Below are 16,560 nucleotides of genomic sequence, written 5' to 3' on the forward strand. Positions count from 1 at the left end.
TCCCCGGTTCAAGCGATTCTCCTGCCTCAGCCTCCTGAGTAGCTGGGATTACAGGCGCACGCCACCATGCTCAGCTAATTTTTTGTAGTTTTAGTAGAGACGGGGGTTTCATCACATTGGCCAGGCTGGTCTCGAACTCTTGACCTCATGTGATCCACCTGCCTCTGCCTCCCAAAGTGCAGGGATTACAGGCGTGAGCCACTGTGCGCCAAGGAGTCAATTTTGACAGCCAGTGGCCAGGCTTGGCAAGACTTTGGGAGGCTGAGGCGGGAGGATCGCTTTTGACAGCCAGTGGCCAGGCTTGGCAAGACTATGGTAGGCTGAGGCGGGAGGATCGCTTGAGCCCAGGAGTTGGAGACCAGCTTCGGCAACACAGTGAGACCCCATCTCTACAAAAAATTAAAAAATTAACCGGGCACGGTGACACACGCACTTTGGTGGTCCCAGCACTTTGGGAGGATCCCCTGACAGCTGGTGAGTTGGAGCCAAATGTGACGCTGCTTTTAGAGCCCCTGCGCCGCATCCTTTCCTCCGCTACCTGTGACAAGAGAATGCAGGAATGCAGGCCGCCTGGCGCCCTTGCGGGTTTAACGGGCAGACTTCCGCCCCCACCTGTGGCGCGACCCCTATTCCTCGCCTGTCCCCCAGAGGGGAAACTGAGGCTTGGGGGCGGTGCAGGGCCTCCTTCCCCGGGCCAGGGCTCCAGCGCCTGCGCGCCTGCACCGTGTCTGCGCTCGCCTTTGTCAATAAAGTTCGTGCGCGCCGGGAGCGGAAGCGGAAGCGGTGAATCTCCATGGCGGTGGCGGCGGCAGCGGCGGCGGGACCCGTGTTCTGGAGGCGACTACTGGGCCTCCTGCCCGGCCGCCCAGGGCTGGCCGCGCTCCTGGGACGCCTGTCCGACCGCCTCGGCAGGAACCGGGACCGCCAGCGCAGGAGGTGAGAGGGGCGGCCAGGCTGAGAGTGCAGCCCTCGCGGCTGCGGCCCGGCCCCCCGGCGCTCAAACTCCCAGGCCCAGCCTACTGGGCATCAGCAGCAAGTCTCTCCCCTGTTCCTGGGCCCATTTCTGCCTCCCGGGGGCTCAGCGCCTGACCTATGTGCTGCTTCACTGGGCCTTCTTAAGGGAGGGTGGGCGACTGGCGCGCCATTGTTCAGCCGGCGGGCCTCCTGCGCAGCCCGGCCAGTTCTTGCTCCCGCTCTACACCGTGCTTGTTGGCGAGCCCCGGCCACCGTGCACTTACACGTTAAAAGGGGGACAGTGTGTGCATTCAGGAGCTTCGGTCAAGCTCCAGAGGCTGCTTATATCATGGTTTCGGCCCCAGGATGTGAGTGTCGGAGACTTCAGAGGGGTCTTTTCCTTAAGTAATCCTGGCTGTGAGGTGACTTGGCGTGAGTGAATCAGCCTTGCTGGGATTTTGTGTATACAGCGTTTCTCACATCCTGCCAGAGAGAGCTGTGAAGCAATCCTTAGTAACACTCAGGCATGGGAAGAGGAGCCCCTCGAAACACTTTTTACACATTTCAAAGGGCCTCTGTTCTGGAAAGGTACTGAAGTTATGTAAATGATGAAGTAGGCTTTGGAGCAATTTGTTCAGGCAGTGGTCTTTTAGAATAAACATTTGCCAAGAACATGCTGACCCGAGGCTTGCTAATATTAAAAAAAGGGTGATAAATAATTCTCTTGTGTGCAAATAGTTTTCTTTTCTTTCTTTCTTTTTTTTTTTTGGAGACGGAGTTTCACTTTTGTTGCCTAAACTGGAGTACTATGGCGTGATCTTGGCTCACCGCAACTTCCGCCTCCCAGGTGCAAGCGATTCTCCTGCCTCAGCTTCCCGAGTAGCTGGGATTACGGACATGAGCTACCACGCCCGGCTAATTTTGTATTTTTAGTAGAGACAGGATTTCTCCATGTTGGTCAGGCTGGTCTCGAATTCCCAACCTCAGGTGATCCGCCATCCTCGGCCTCCCAAAGTGCTGGGATTACAGGCGTCAGCCACCGTGCTTGGCTGCAGATAGTTTTCTTAATTGAGCCTAACGCTTGATCTTTACAAAAAAACTCTTAGAACTGCTTCCTTTAGTTGAGATTGCGTTGTGTTAGATTTTCTATCTGTACATGTACTCCTTGGGTGAGATTTGACCTCTTGGGGTCAGACATCTAGTACAGAGATCTGGGGTCCAGTCATGTGTGCTGATTCTAGGTACAGAAAAGAGCTTGCTTCATAGTGATCTATGGTGGAAGATTTTCATCGTAAACTCAAGTTTGATTTAGGGGAATTTTTAGGTGACAGAATCAGTGCGGGATGGTGCTCTTGGAAATCTGCTGATTTTCATATTGGTGAACCCTGCAGGACTGGGGCTGTAAAAGAAATGGCCTCTCCATTTTTTGCATTTTCATTTTTTCAGTGTTTAGCAAAAGACCTGCTCATCTCAGTGGGTGGTGAAGTCAGATGACTTCCACGTCCTGGCATCAAATCACTGAGATTTGGTTTACAGTTTCAAAAAAATGTTCTACCCTCTAAGACAAGATTTAGGTGACTTTGTCCTTTCTCTCTATATGTTTAAACTATATGAAAAACAGTTCATTATTAATCATGGTTCAACATTGGAATTGATTACTAAAGGATGTTGGGAGTTGATACAAATTCTTTTAAAAAAATCTCATGAATGTGCTTTTTTGTTTGTTTGTTTTTTTTCTGAGACAGAGTCTTGTTCTGTCGCTCAGGCTGGAGTGCAGTGGCGTGATCTCGGCTCACTGCAACCTCTACCTCCCGGGTTCAAGTGATTCTCCTGCCTCAGCCTCCAGAGTAGCTGGGACTACAGACACATGCCACTATGCCCGGCTAATTTTTGTATCTTTAGTAGAGACGGGGTTTCATCATGTTGGCCAGGCTGGTCTCGATCTCCTGACCTTGTGACCAGCCCGCCTTGGCCTCCCAAAGTGCTGTGATTACAGGCGTGAGCCACCGCGCCCAGCTGCTTTTTTTGGTTTTTTTGTTTTTGGTGTTGGTAGGGGCAGTGTGGCAGTGGAGATAGTCTAAATTGACTTTCTAAACTCTTTTTTTTTTGAATTGTGTGAGTGAATGCAGTTTGTGTGCCTTCATCTTTCTTCATTAAGCTGAGAGAGATGACTGTTTCTCGGGACACAACAGTTCAACCAGCAACTCAGTTTCTTGGGCAGTAAGACAGAAGTTCTTGTTTTGTAATGCTTGGAAATAATGCCTGTGGTAGGACTGAGGATAAATGCTTTGACCGGTATTGAGTGGTAGTGTAGGTTTCTGAGCCTTTTTTTTTTTTTTTGCCTTATTCGGTTTGCAGTTTTTTTCTGATTCGTTGTGGCCTTGGTGTTCGAGTTATTCATGTTTGTTGTGGCTGCTCACCCTGTATTGGCTGCTGACTTTCATTTCTTCTCCATTATTAAGTTGCACCTCCCAATTTCTCATTCCCCGAATGATGTGGTTTCTTGTAACTCGCTGATCATTGATTCATTGATAATAGTTATGTGCAGTCATGAGCTTGAATTATTTTAGGTTTTAGCTTGTCGATCTGAGTCAGCTGTTGGAGGGCCAGTGAACCCTCGTGAGGGGACGTTCCTTTTACTGCCGCGGTTTCCTTTCAGGCATAGAGACAGCCACAGAGACAGAGAACTCTACTTAAAATTACTTCTAATTAATGATTTAGAAGCACTGTCATTTCCTCTTAAGCTAGCATTTGACTCATTATCATTAGGGCCTGCTGGATCCATTAATTTATTCATCATGTGTGTATTGAGCACTGCTGTGCTGTGCTAGGTACTCAGGAAGCAAAGATAAAGACACAGCCCTACCTCCAAGATGCTCGTACCGGTAAACAATTACAAGAAGTAGGTGGAAGGTCATGGCAGTACTTTGGAGAGGCACCTGAAGGTCATGGAAGGCTTCTGGGTGCAATGGCTCAGAGCTGTGTTGAAGGAGGGGTCGCAGTAGTCAGGCTCGGTGAAGAAGAGGGGGAGTGGCTGTTCAAGAAATGATAGTGGCATAGACTGCAGTGAAAGGCAGTTCTGAGGTCCCACCAATGCTGAAACCATTTCCAGGAGCTGACTAGGAGTACCAAGTACGGGATAGAGGGAGGGAGGAAGAGGGGCTAGGAGCAAGCCAGTCTGGGCCAGAGACCCAGGAAGACAAGTTCTGTGGTTCCATGTATGATTTCTTCTGATTCGGGCTCGGCCTGAGATGGTGGGGGCTTTTATGTGAAGTCAGGGGCAGTGGGAGTAGAAAAGAGGGCTGGGTTAGAGTCAGTCTTGATGGGGCACATGGATGTTGGTACATTTCACGAAAACAGGGAGTAAAGAAGAGGCTCAGGTTTTGGGGATAATGGTAAGGTACATTTGGGTCATGTTAATCAGTATCCAGGTTCCTCAGGAGAGAGAGACAGATGCTTCAGATAGGGGTTTTTTTTGAGTCATCTGGCTTCACAGAATGGTCTTGTTACTTGGAGTAGATGAGACCAAGTGGGAAATGTATGGTGAGGGCATTAGTTCCTAATCTTGAACTTGCCTACTATACAAGGAAATATTTTGTCTGTGGCTTACTTTTTTTCCTCTTTAAACCATTTTCAGTTTTAGCTATATGTGCAGAATCATCTTTATATTTGAAACTTTTTCACAATTCTAGGAGCCTGTGAGTGTGTATGTTGGATGGGTTAGGGGCTCCTAACTTCTCTGAGTTCTAAGAGGGAAACAGGTGTCCAGCAGATTGTTTTCAATTAGATTTTCTTTCTTTTTTTTTTTTGAGACGGAGTTTCACTCTTGTTGCCCAGGCTGAAGTGCTGCAAGCTGTGCTTCCCGGGTTCAAGCGATTCTCCTGCCTCAGCCTCTCCAGTAGCTGGGATTACAGGCATGCGCCACCAGGCCCATCTAATTTTGTATTTTTAGTAGAGATAGGGTTTCTCCATGTTGGTCAGGCTGGTCTCGAACTCCCGACCTCAGTGATCCTCCCACGTCAGCCTCCCAAAGTGCTGGGATTACAGGCGTGAGCCACCATGCCCGACCTAGATTTTCTTTCATTGTAGTGGCAGGTCACTTGTTCAATGTGTAAGTAGTTTTTACTCTGAGGGACCACCAGATTTCCAGAAGTTACTTTTTTTTTGAACTTCATGATGTTGGGATTCAGTCTTCCTTACTCTTTAGAGTTTAGCATAACCATCTCTTGGTTTATTTATAGCAGTCTAATGGATGGGAAGGGGATGTTTAGAATCAAAGCATAGTTTTCCCCAATAATTCAGATTTGATCTTGCAGTGAATTAAAAGATTTACAACGGACTGACTTTCCCAGTTGTAGCTTTAAGTTAATGTTAACATGAGTATCCCTGAGCACATTCTAGTTGGTGGTGCGTTAGACTCCAGCAGACAGAGACCCGCCTGGGGTTAAAATGGTTGGAAGGATAATCCCTTTGTTAAAGCGGGATCTGGTTTATGTAAATATGTCGATTTTGAGGGTGCTAGGAGTCAGGCTGGCTGAATCCCTTTGGAGTCGTAGAACATGTGATTGGTTCTCGTCAGGCACTTTGATGTGCCTGGTGCATTTGGCTACCCAAGCTGTATTGTGGGTTATAAATATATTTTGGATTTCTGGCCCCCAGTGTAATCGACTTCCTTTTGGCTAAGCCAAGGGGAGGGTCATGTAGTCAGCATGTAGCTGGATGCTGGCAGCCTGGGCCTCTCGTGCCGGACTTGTTATGGGAGTTCAGCCGACCGTTGGTCTTTTGTAACCTACGGGAATCCACACTCACTTCCCTTACTTGGGGTTAGGTCTTGCATTAGTCAGGAAGGGCCGCCTGCTGCCAGGGTTGCAGGAAGTACAGTACCTTCTTGTAGTTTCTGGAGACTTTCTCAGGAAGTGTTATGACTGTTGCTTTTTCTCATCAGTTCACTTTTTTACATTTAAATATTTGTGACGGAGGGGGTAGGGTGAGTTTTTCTCAAAAAGTAGTTTCTGAAAATACTGCAATCCAGAGAGCTCAGTTTCTTTTAAAAACTTCTTTTTTCATGGTTTTGTACAGATTTGAATGGGCTCTAGGCCACAGAATCTGTACCTTGAATGTTATCTTATGGTTAAAGAAGGGGCCCCTGGACCTTCAGACCACGCCTCTGAGGGACCCTGAATCACCGACCTGTGTTCAGCACAGAGAGTGCAACTTCGGCCCTGTTCAGGGAAGACAGTCCTCCAGCTTGACCGTACTCTTTCATTGAAATTCATCAAAACATACCCTGTTTTGAAAAAAACCCCAAGAAGTTGGCCTGTTACATGTGTCCCATTGGTAGGTCACAGTAAGTGGGTGACGGTACTGCAGCTCTAGGGGGAAACACGTGTTCTCTGACATTAGGAGATGTGGAAGGGACATCTAAAAGTTCTGTGTGGACCGCGGTGTAATTCCCTGGTGTTTGCCTGTCTGCAGTGGCATCCCTTCCCTGAGAACGCGGGATCTCGGTAGGGCCTCCAGGCGCTGTTGACACATGGTGAGAAAGGCGAGGGGTGCCAGCGTTTTCCACGAAGCAGAGCACACGCAGCTGCAGAATGGTGAAGTGGAAAACCATCTCCCCACAAAAGGGAGAAATGCCTTCTGTTTTCCCGAGGTTTGTTTGTTTGTTTCTTTTCTTTCTTTTCTTTCTTTCTTTGCTTTCTCTTCTCTCCTCTCTTCTCTTCTCTTCTCTTCTCTTCTCTTCTCTTCTCTTCTCTTCTCTTCTCTTCTCTTCTTTTCTCTTCTTTTCTCTTCTCTTCTCTTCTCTTCTCTGTCCTCAGATGGAGTCTCGCTCTGTCGCCCAGGCTGGAGTGCAGTGGCGCAGTCTCGGCCCACTGCAACCTCCTCCTCCTGGGTTCGAGTGATTTTCCTGCCTCAACCTCCCCAAGTAGCTGGGATTGCAGGTGCCTACCACCACGCCCAGCTGATTTTTGTATTTCTTTTTTTTTTTGAGATGGAGTCTCGCTGTGTCGCCCAGGCTCCATCTCGGCTCACTGCAAGTTCCGCCTCCCGGGTTTACGCCATTCTCCTGCCTCAGCCTCCCGAGTAGCTGGGACTACAGGCGCCCGCCACCTCGCCTGGCTAATTTTTTGTATTTTTAGTAGAGACTGGGTTTCACTGCGTTAGCCAGGATGGTCTCGATCTCCTGACCTCGTGATCCGCCCGCCTCGGCCTCCCGAAGTGCTGGGATTACAGGGGTGAGCCACTGCGCCTGGCCGCCTTCTTTTTTTTTTTTTTTTTTTTGAGACGGAGTCTCGTACTTTCGCCCAGGCCGGAGTGCAGTGGTGTGATCTCGGCTCACTGCAAGCTCCGCCTCCCGAGTTTACGCCATTCTACTGCCTCAGCTTCCTGAGTAGCTGGGACTACAGGCACCCGCCACCACACCTGGCTAATTTTTTGTATTTTTTAGTAGAGACGGGGTTTCACTGTGTTAGTCAGGATGGTCTTGATATCCTGACCTTGTGATCCACCCGCCTCGGCCTCCCAAAGTGTTGGGATTACAGGCATGAGCCACCGCGCCCGGCCTAATTTTTGTATTTTTAGTAGAGACGGTTTCACTGTGTTGGCCAGGCTGGTCTTGAACTCCTGACCTCGTGATCTGCCTGCCTCGGCCTCCAAAAGTGCTGGAGTTATAACTGTGAGCCACTGCACCCGGCCCCCAGGTTTCTTTTGTAAACAGGTGTGTTCCATAGCTTCTCAGCTGCTTCCTGCTTTCACTATTTCAGTTTGGCTGATTCTTGTGAGCTCAAGTCCCACTGAGGCCTCTCTCACGGGGGCAAGTGTGTGTAGGACGCAGTGTCCTGCCTGGGGCTGCCTGGGCGGCTAAGCAGGCTTCCCTCTCCTTGCTTGGCGGCCCCAGTCCTGGCTCACCACTTGGTCAGAGCGGTTCAGATGTGGATCTTCCTCAAGATGATGGGAAGAAACTTTCCTCCCCTCCCCAAGGCACCCTGCTGCCTTCTTTGGCCCTCTCTTGGTAGAGGGATGGGCCCCCAGGTCAGGGGTCCTCAGCACTTAGGCCCAGCCCACTCCTCAGTTCAGGGAATTTGCCTGCATATTCCACGGGAAGCCTTAAATCAGGTGACTGAACCTTTCTCCGGAGTCAGGCTTCCTGGCGTGGTGGCTGGAGCTGGGCCACTGGCTGGTCCTCTGAGAAGATGCTGGTCTCATTTCATCTTTAGAATGGCAGACTGAGGATTGTTTTGCATTGCCTGTCATTTGTTTTGGTTGTTGCTGAGGTTTGTTTGGTGATGTAGTACAGCTGGTCTGATTTTGAATGCTGGGGCATTGGTGATAGGGAGTATCACTGGCTCTTCTCCTGGTCCTGTTCTCTAAACTTCGCCACTATTCCAGAGTAAAGGAGTGGCCTTCAGAGAGGCAAGGGTGGCAGAAGCTTACTATCTGACTCCCCAGCCCCAACCACTTCCTCTTTCCTATAACTAGAACTGGGTGCTAGAAGGTGTCGATAAAGAGATGATTCAGGGGAGCCCAGGTCTCGATGTGGAAATTGTGTGTGTACTGGTTTAGTTCCCTAAATGGCGAATGTCACATGTAACTAGGCTTTTTTGGTAAAATAACCACAGCCTCACCGGGCGCGGTGGCTCAAGCCTGTAATCCCAGCACTTTGGGAGGCCGAGACGGGCAGATCATGAGGTCAGGAGATCGAGACCATCCTGGCTAACACGGTGAAACCCCGTCTCTACTAAAAAAATACAAAAAACTAGCCAGGCGAGGTGGCGGGCACCTGTAGTCCCAGCTACTCAGGAGGCTGAGGCAGGAGAATGGCATAAACCCGGGAGGCGGAGCTTGCAGTGAGCTGAGATCCGGCCACTGCACTCCAGCCTGGGCGACAGAGCCAGACTCCGTCTCAAAAAAAAAAAAAAAATAAAAAAATAACCACAGCCTCTCTGCCTCCTCACGTCTTTTGGGGCTTTGGTACTGGGCCATGTGCTTTCTTGGTAAGTAAGCCTACCTGGGGTGGGGGAATTGCTTGTGCAGGTGGTCAGCCCCTGGAGGCTGGGATTACTATGCAGTGGGGGTTGCTCTAGCACGGCGATAAACCTTTTCTGAGAAAATTCCCAGGAGTTACATTGTGGAAAGCCGGGAACTAACCCCCATGGGGTTCTGTCTGATGTGAAAGAAAAAAAAATAGGTCCCTGAGCAGCGAGCAGTGTAGTTTCAGAGCAGGAACTGGCTCCTTCTACCCTGGCTGCTGTGCTGCAGTTAGATAATTATGACGATGATTTTTTCTTTTGACAGTCTCTCTCCGTCACTCAGGCTGGAGTGCAGTGATGTGATCTCTGCAACCCAACCTCCACCTTCCAGGTTCAACCCATTCTCCTGACTCAGCCTCCCCAGTAGCTGGGACTATACGCATGAGCCACCACACCCAGCTACTTTTTTTTTTTTTTTTTTTTTGAGGCGGAGTCTTGCTCTGTCGCCCGGACTGGAGTGCAGTGGCCGATCTCAGCTCACTGCAAGCTCCGCCTCCCGGGTTTACGCCATTCTCCTGCCTCAGCCTCCCGAGTAGCTGAGACTACAGGCGCCCGCCCGCCACCTCGCCCAGCTAGTTTTTGTATTTTTAGTAGAGACGGGGTTTCACCGTGTTCGCCAGGATGGTCTCGATCTCCTCACCTCGTGATCCGCCCGTCTCGGCCTCCCAAAGTGCTGGGATTACAGGCTTGAGCCACCGCGCCCGGCCCTACTTTTTGTATTTTTAGTAGAGATGGGGTTTTGCCATGTTTGCCAGGCTGGTCTCGATCTCCTGACCTCAGGTGATCTGACTGCGCAGGCCTCCCAAAGTGTTGGGATTACAGGTGTGAGCCACCATGCTCAGTCTTTTTTTTTTTTGAGATGGAGTTTTTCCTCTTGTTGCCCAGGCTAGTGCACAGTGGCGCGATCTTGGCTCACTGCAACCTCTGTCTCCCGGGTTCGAGTGAGTCTCCTGCCTCAGCCTCCCGAGTAGCTGGTATTACAGGCGTGTGCTGCTAGGCCCGGCTAATTTTGTATTTTTAGTAGAGATGGGGTTTCTCCATGTTGGTCAGGCTGGTCTTGAACTCCCGACCTCAGGTGATCCGCCTGCCTTGGCTTCCCAAAGTGTTGGGATTACAGGTGTGAGCCTCCGCGCCCAGACTTGTTGTTTTTTTTTTGAGGTGAAGTCTCACTCTGTCGCCTAGGCTGGAGTGCAGTGGCACAATCTTGGGTCACTGCAGCTTCGAATGCCTGGGTCTAAGCAGTCTTTCTGCCTCAGCCTCCCTAGTAGCTGGGACTACAGGTGCACGCCACCATGCCTGGCTAACTTTTAATTTTTCTAGAGAGGGAGTTTCTCCATGTTGCCCAAGTTGGTCTCGATCTCCTGGCCTCAAGTGATCCTCCTGCCTCGGCCTCCTGAAGCACTGGGATTATAGGCACATGCTACCGTGCCTGGCCATTCAGTTTTTTTGAGTGAAACCAGCCCAGATGTGGTCTCCTTGGCATATGTTGTCATTGTGGTGACCTGTGTAAAACACTCAGCTCCTTTCTTAAGCACCTTCCTTTTTTGGGTATATAAAATTGCCACTTGAAGGTTGAGTCTCCTCCATAATGTATCCGTGAAATGTAGTTGGCTTTCAGCTCCTTCTCTTTTCTAACAAAAATAAACTTGTCAGTACACAGATTAAATAGGAAGCCAACATATAAAAGCCTTCAAGAACTCTTGGCCTGAGGCCCTGGTGGAACATTCCCAGTGACAGCTGCCTGGTAAGGAGGAGACCTGCCTAGGATAGCCCCAGGGCCTCTGGGCTCATCAGCTCTGTACCTGCCAAAGTAGGTCTCTGCAGGTAGGACGGAGGTGGTAGGTGAACCCTGACACTTGTGTAGGGTGGTAGGTGAACCCTGACACTTGTGTAGGCTTTGTGTGTGTGTGTGTTTTCTCTGGACTATTGAGGCCCTTTTGGGTTTTTCTGTTGAAAGTGGTCTTGTTCCTGTTTATTTCTTTCTGCACTTGACCTCTAGGGTCAAGCGATCGTCCCACCTCAGCCTCCCGAGTAGCTGGGACTATAGGCACATGCCTCCATGCCTGGCTAATTTTTTTTTTTTTTTCATATTTTGTAGAGACAGGGTCTTGCTATGTTGCCCAGGCTGGTCCGGAGCTCCCGGCATCAAGCAGTTCTCCTGCCTTAGACTCCAGAGTGCTGGGATTACAGGTGTGAGCCACTGCACCCAGCCCAGTTCCTTCTGCTTATGTCCCTTCACACTTCCTGCCTGGAACATCCTCCCCTCTGCATTCCTTGTTTGAATCCTACTAGCTTTCCGAGGCCCACTGGAGGTAGAATGCTGCAGAACCTTCCCAGTAGCCCAGGCATCACCAGCTCCCCTTTTTGATGCCTTGAAGAACATACACTGTCTATCTGGACATTGATTTAATTTTAGCATCTTTTCTTGTGTTCTTAGATGATGTCAGGTATGTAAGTCTGTGAAAGCTACCAAGGTTGTGGGAGGCAGAGACTGCCTGGTTCTTCATTTGTACCCTCCATGGTATGTCATACGTGCTCCATGGTGTGTCATTACATGCTTACACGATGGCTTTGTTGAGGGTTAAGTTGAACTTGCCCTCTCTTGGGTTGCTATGTGCCAAGAAGTGTTTCTTCTTCCTCCCCCCCCCCTTTTTTTTTTTGCGGGGGGCCAGAGTCTTGCTCTGTCACCCAGGTTGGAGTGCAATGGCGCGATCTTGGCTCACTGCAGCCTCTGGCACTGAGGTTCAAGCAGTTCTCCTGCCTCAGCCACTGCCGGCTAATTTTTTTTTTTTTTTGAGACAGAGTGTTGCCCAGGCTGGAGTGCATCTGTGGGATCTCTGCTCTCTCATCTGAGCCTCCCAGGTTCAAGTGATTCTTCTGCCTCAGCCTCCTTTGTAGGTGGGACTATAGGTGCGCGTGCCACCATGCCCGGCTAATTTTTGTATTTTTAGTAGAGACAGGGTTTCACCATGTTGGTCAGGCTGTTTGTCGAACTCCAGACCTCATGATCCGCCCGCCTTGGTCTCCTAAAGTGCGGGAATTACAAGCATGAGCCACCACGCCCAGCCCAATTTTTGCATTTTTAGTAGAGACGGGGTTTCACCGTGTTGGCCAGACTGGTCTTGAACTCATGACCTCAGGTGATCCACCCGCCTCGGCCTCCCAAAGTGCTGCAATTACAGGCATGAGCCACCGCGCCTGGCCCCTTTTCTGTTTTCTTTTTCTTTTTTTTTTTGAGACGAAGTCTCACTCTGTCACTCAGGCTGGCATGCAGTGGTGTGATCTTGGCTCACTGCAGCCTCCACTTCCTGGGTTCAAGCAGTTCTCCTGCCTCAGCCTCCCAAGTAGCTGGGATTACAGGCATGTGCCACCACACCCAGCTAATCTTTTTGTGTTTTTAGTAGAGACAGGGTTTCACCATGTTGGCCAGGCTGTTTTCGAACTCCTGACCTCAAGTTATCTGCCCGCCTTGGACTCCCAAAGCGCTAGGATTATAGGCGTGAGCCACCACGTTGGGCTGCGGCTCTCAGCTTCTATGAAGGCTGTGTGCGGACTGACCACGTGACCTGGAGCAGTACAGGTGGCCCCTGATTTTTGGATGATCTGAGAGATGGCAGAAGTACTGTGAGGCAGGGGAGACATTGATTTTATGCTGCTGTTGCCTGTTCCCCCCCCCCCCCCCCCCCCCCCCCCGACCATGTTTCATTAGTGAATGTGAGACTCTAGGCCCCTTGGGACCTCGGGTTGATGGGTCGCTGTGCACCTTTCCCATTGTCTGGTGGTTTCTGCTGCACTGAAGGGTCCTTCGCTCTCCTCTCTTGAGCTTTGCAGGAGGGTGGCCCAGGATTTAGGAAACCCAGGCAGCGAGCCCTGCTTTACACATCTAGGCCTTTCTTTTTTTTTTTTTTTTTTGAGACGGAGTCTCGCTCTGTCGCCCAGGCTGGAGTGCAGTGGCCGGATCTCAGCTCACTGCAAGCTCTGCCTCCCAGGTTCACGCCATTCTCCTGCCTCAGCCTCCCGAGTAGCTGGGACCACAGGCGCCGGCCACCTCGCCCGGCTAGTTTTTTGTATTTTTAGTAGAGATGGGGTTTCACCGTGTTAGCCAGGATGGTCTCGATCTCTTGACCTCGTGATCCGCCCGTCTCGGCCTCCCAAAGTGCTGGGATTACAGGCTTGAGCCACCGCGCCCGGCCACATCTAGGCCTTTCATCTGCAAGCTGATGCCTGTGAGTGTCATCACCCCCTCGAGAGACAGTAGGGGAGAACAGCTGTTTCCCACCTCTGCACTGGGTGGCCATGGCCAGTCACAGACTTCCAGGATCCACAGAGCCAGCACCTTCTGCTGTTGACTAAGGTTTTCTTGGCAGTGAATCGGCAGTGACAGACCAGTGGGCTTTCTGGGAAGTGCAGCTGTGGGCCATCTGGTGTCTGTGCAGGGACATTTACGAAGCCTGGGAAGATTGAGGGCTTTATCATGAAGCAAGCGAGTGAAATCATCTTCCTGGAATTTTGGCCATTCAGGCCTTGGGATGTCCGAGCATCCTCTCTCCCAAGTCCCACTTGAGGTCACACGCTGAAGTGGGTTTTCCTGCTACTGTTTGCAGGACTAGGATTCATAGTAGCTCAGGTCTGTGTGGGGCTCTGGGTGTGCAGTCCCTCCACCCCCGTCTCCCACAGGCTTTTTAGTCACTGAGCAGCAGAAATGAAGCTCTGTGGGCAGAAATGCCTCTCCTCCAGCCTTGGCCTCAGTGGAGTGTGGAGTCCGCCAGGGGTGCAGCTTTATGTGGTTGAGCTAACGCTGGCCAGAGATGGTGTGTGACCCCACCAGACAGGATGTGTCTGACGGTGAAGGGGCACGGCTCATCATCACTCTTCTTTTTTTTCTTTGAGATGGAGTCTTGCTCTGTTGCCCAGACTGGAGTGCAGTGGCACCATCTCATCTCACTGCAACCTCCATCTCCCAAGTTCAAGCAATTCTCCTGCCTCAGGCTTCTGAGTAGCTGGGATAACAGGCACCTGCATCATGCCCGGCTTATTTATTTATTTATTCATTTATTTGAGACAGTCTCTGTCGCCCAGGCTGGAGTGTAGTCATGCAATCATGACTCCCTGAAAGCTCCTCCTCCTGGGTTCATACCATTCTCCTGCCTCAGCCTCCCGAGTAGCTGGGACTACAGGTGCCTGCCACCACACCTGGCTAATTTTTTCTATTTTTTAGTAGAGATGGGGTTTCACCGTGTTAGCCAGGATGGTCTTGATCTCCTGACCTCGTGATCTGCCTGCGTCGGCCTTCCAAAGTGCTGGGATTACAGACGTGAGCCACCGCGCCCGACCTGTCTTTTTATTTTTAGTAGAGATGGGGTTTCACCATGTTGGCTAGGCTGATCTTGAACTACTGACCTCAGGTGATCTGCCCGCCTCGGCCTCCCGAAGTGGTGGGATTATAGGCGTGAGCCACCGTGGCCGGCCACGGCTCATCATTACTCTTGAGAGGAGCTCATTTTCTCCCTTCTCTCCCTGCTCTATCTTTTCTTTCCAAGTCTGATTTTGATTGATTGAGACAGGGTCTTGCTGTGTCACCCTGGCTGGAATGCAATGGCATGATCATAGCTGGGAGAACAGCCTTGAACTCTTAGGCTCAGGAGATCCTCCTGCTTCAGGCTCTTGAGTAGCTGGGACTACAGGTATGTGCTACCATGACCAGTTAACTTTTTTTTGAGATGGTCTTGTTCTGTCACCCAGGCTGGGGTGCAGTGGTGCGATCTTGGCTCACTGCAACCTCCACCTCCACCTCCCTGGTTCAAGCAATTCTCCTGCTTTAGCCTCTCGAGTAGCTGGGGCTACAGTCACACACCACCATGCCCGACTGATTTTTGTATTTTTAGTAGAGATGGGGTTTTACCATATTGGTCAGGCTGGTGTCGAACGCCTGACCTCTGGTTATCTACCTGCCTTGGCCTCCCAAAGTGTTGGGATTACAGGTGTGAGCCACTGTGCCCTGCCTGCCCAGCTAATTTTAAACTATTTTTTGTAGACACTGGGTCCCGCTATATTGCCCAGGCTGGTCCTGAACTCCAGCAGTCATCCTACCTTGGCCTCCCAAAGTGCAGGGATTATAGGCCTGAACCACCATGCTTGGCATAAATTGGATTTTTAAAGAGAAAAGTTTCTTTTTCTGGGTACTTCCTTGAATAGAAATCTTGTTTATCTAATGAGTCATAAAGTGGGGCGTCTGGGCTGTAATCATGAGACTTCTGCCACACTTACCCTTCTGCTCGGTGTCTGTCAGTGGTGGCTGCAGGCACGTTTTTTTGAGGTAGATTCGTTAGAAGGTTGCCATATGGTGGCTAACCCTGTGGTAGCTTTTAAGAGTTTACTTGTGGATGCTCTAAATTAGGTTCCTGAGTTGTTTGGAATTAAAGTTTGGGGTTTATCTATAGGTATTAACACTTCTCAAGTTGCTCGATTAGTAGGCTTTTTAAGGAATAAGAGGAAAGGCCGAAGGAAAAATCCTTTAGCAGAGCGTGAGTTGGGCTCACTTTTGAAAATGTTCTAGAAAATCTGACATTCATAACACAAACAACACACCCATCTCCCAGCACCTCTTCACCCACCAGTCACTGAGAGGGGCTTCTGCAGAAGTATTTGAGATATGACCTAGTTGCATATTTCTTTAACCAGGTCACCATGGCTGTTATTGGCTCCTCTGCTGTCCCCAGCTGTTCCCCAGGTCACCTCCCCACCTTGCTGCCTGTGTCCAGAAGGCGCGCACCGGTTCCAGTGGATCAGAAACCTGGTTCCAGAATTTGGAGTCTCCAGTTCTCATGTCAGGGTGCTTTCTTCCCCAGCAGAGTTTTTTGAGCTCATGAAGGTAAGTTATATCTAAAGGAAAGAAGTTTGAATTAGAGCTTTTGGGGGATCGGGTTTGTGAGTCCTGAGTGCTTTCTAGTCTAGAAACTTTTGATAGCCGCTCAAGCTTCTTCCTTCCTTCCAGGTTTTACCTGTCTGGTTTCAGCTTCATGGGTGGTTGAGCTGAGCAACAGTCAGAAACTTGCCTGTGGGGCCAGTGTCTCAGGTGGAGAAGCTCTGAGAAGGCAACAGTGAGAACAAGGAACTAGACCTTATTTTTATTTATTTATTTTGTTGTTTTTGAGAAGGGGTCTCACTGTGTTACCCAGGCGGGTCTTGAACCGCTGGGCTGAAATGGTCCTCCTGTCTTGGCCTCCCAAAGTACTGGCCACCGTGTGCGGCCACGGGCCTAGACTTTGATTCTTATGGGCGCACTGATTCCTTTTGTTCCACGGTGAAGTTGTGACCACGAGAAGGGAGGTTAGTGAGGACTGAGGACCCGTGGGCCACATGCGTATGTCCTTGCTAAAGGTGACAGGGGAGGAGGGCATCTTTATCTAGTCTGTGCATCATGGACCCCTAACCCTGGAATCATCTCCAAACGCAGTAGAGTGTCATCTTGGTAGATGTAATAGGAAGTAAAAACTTGTGGGTGCGATTTGATATGCATGAAGAGGCCTTTCAAAGTAACGGGGAATTTTAGGGATTCTGTCTTTTTTTTTTTTTT

The 16,560-nt window shown here is 50.2% G+C and overlaps 1 protein-coding gene across 11 annotated transcripts in view; it reads left to right on the plus strand.

Annotated features, from left to right (window-relative positions):
- The first annotated feature begins 745 nt into the window (after nt 1-745).
- The window catches only part of PGS1 (phosphatidylglycerophosphate synthase 1), a 53,565-nt gene continuing 37,750 nt past the window's right edge, over nt 746-16,560 (plus strand). For all 11 annotated transcript variants that reach the window (XR_002731515.3, XR_002731516.3, XR_004228535.1 and 8 more), the window contains exons 1-2: nt 746-936; nt 15,666-15,855. Coding sequence is in view for 8 of the 11 variants with exons in the window: in XM_023211658.2 (XP_023067426.2) it covers nt 794-936; nt 15,666-15,855 (333 nt within the window). In the remaining 3 variants the exon portion in view is untranslated. The remainder of the gene's footprint in view (nt 937-15,665; nt 15,856-16,560) is intronic.

Source organism: Piliocolobus tephrosceles, chromosome 16, assembly GCF_002776525.5.
Source record: "Piliocolobus tephrosceles isolate RC106 chromosome 16, ASM277652v3, whole genome shotgun sequence".
NCBI classification, from domain to species: domain Eukaryota; kingdom Metazoa; phylum Chordata; class Mammalia; order Primates; family Cercopithecidae; genus Piliocolobus; species Piliocolobus tephrosceles.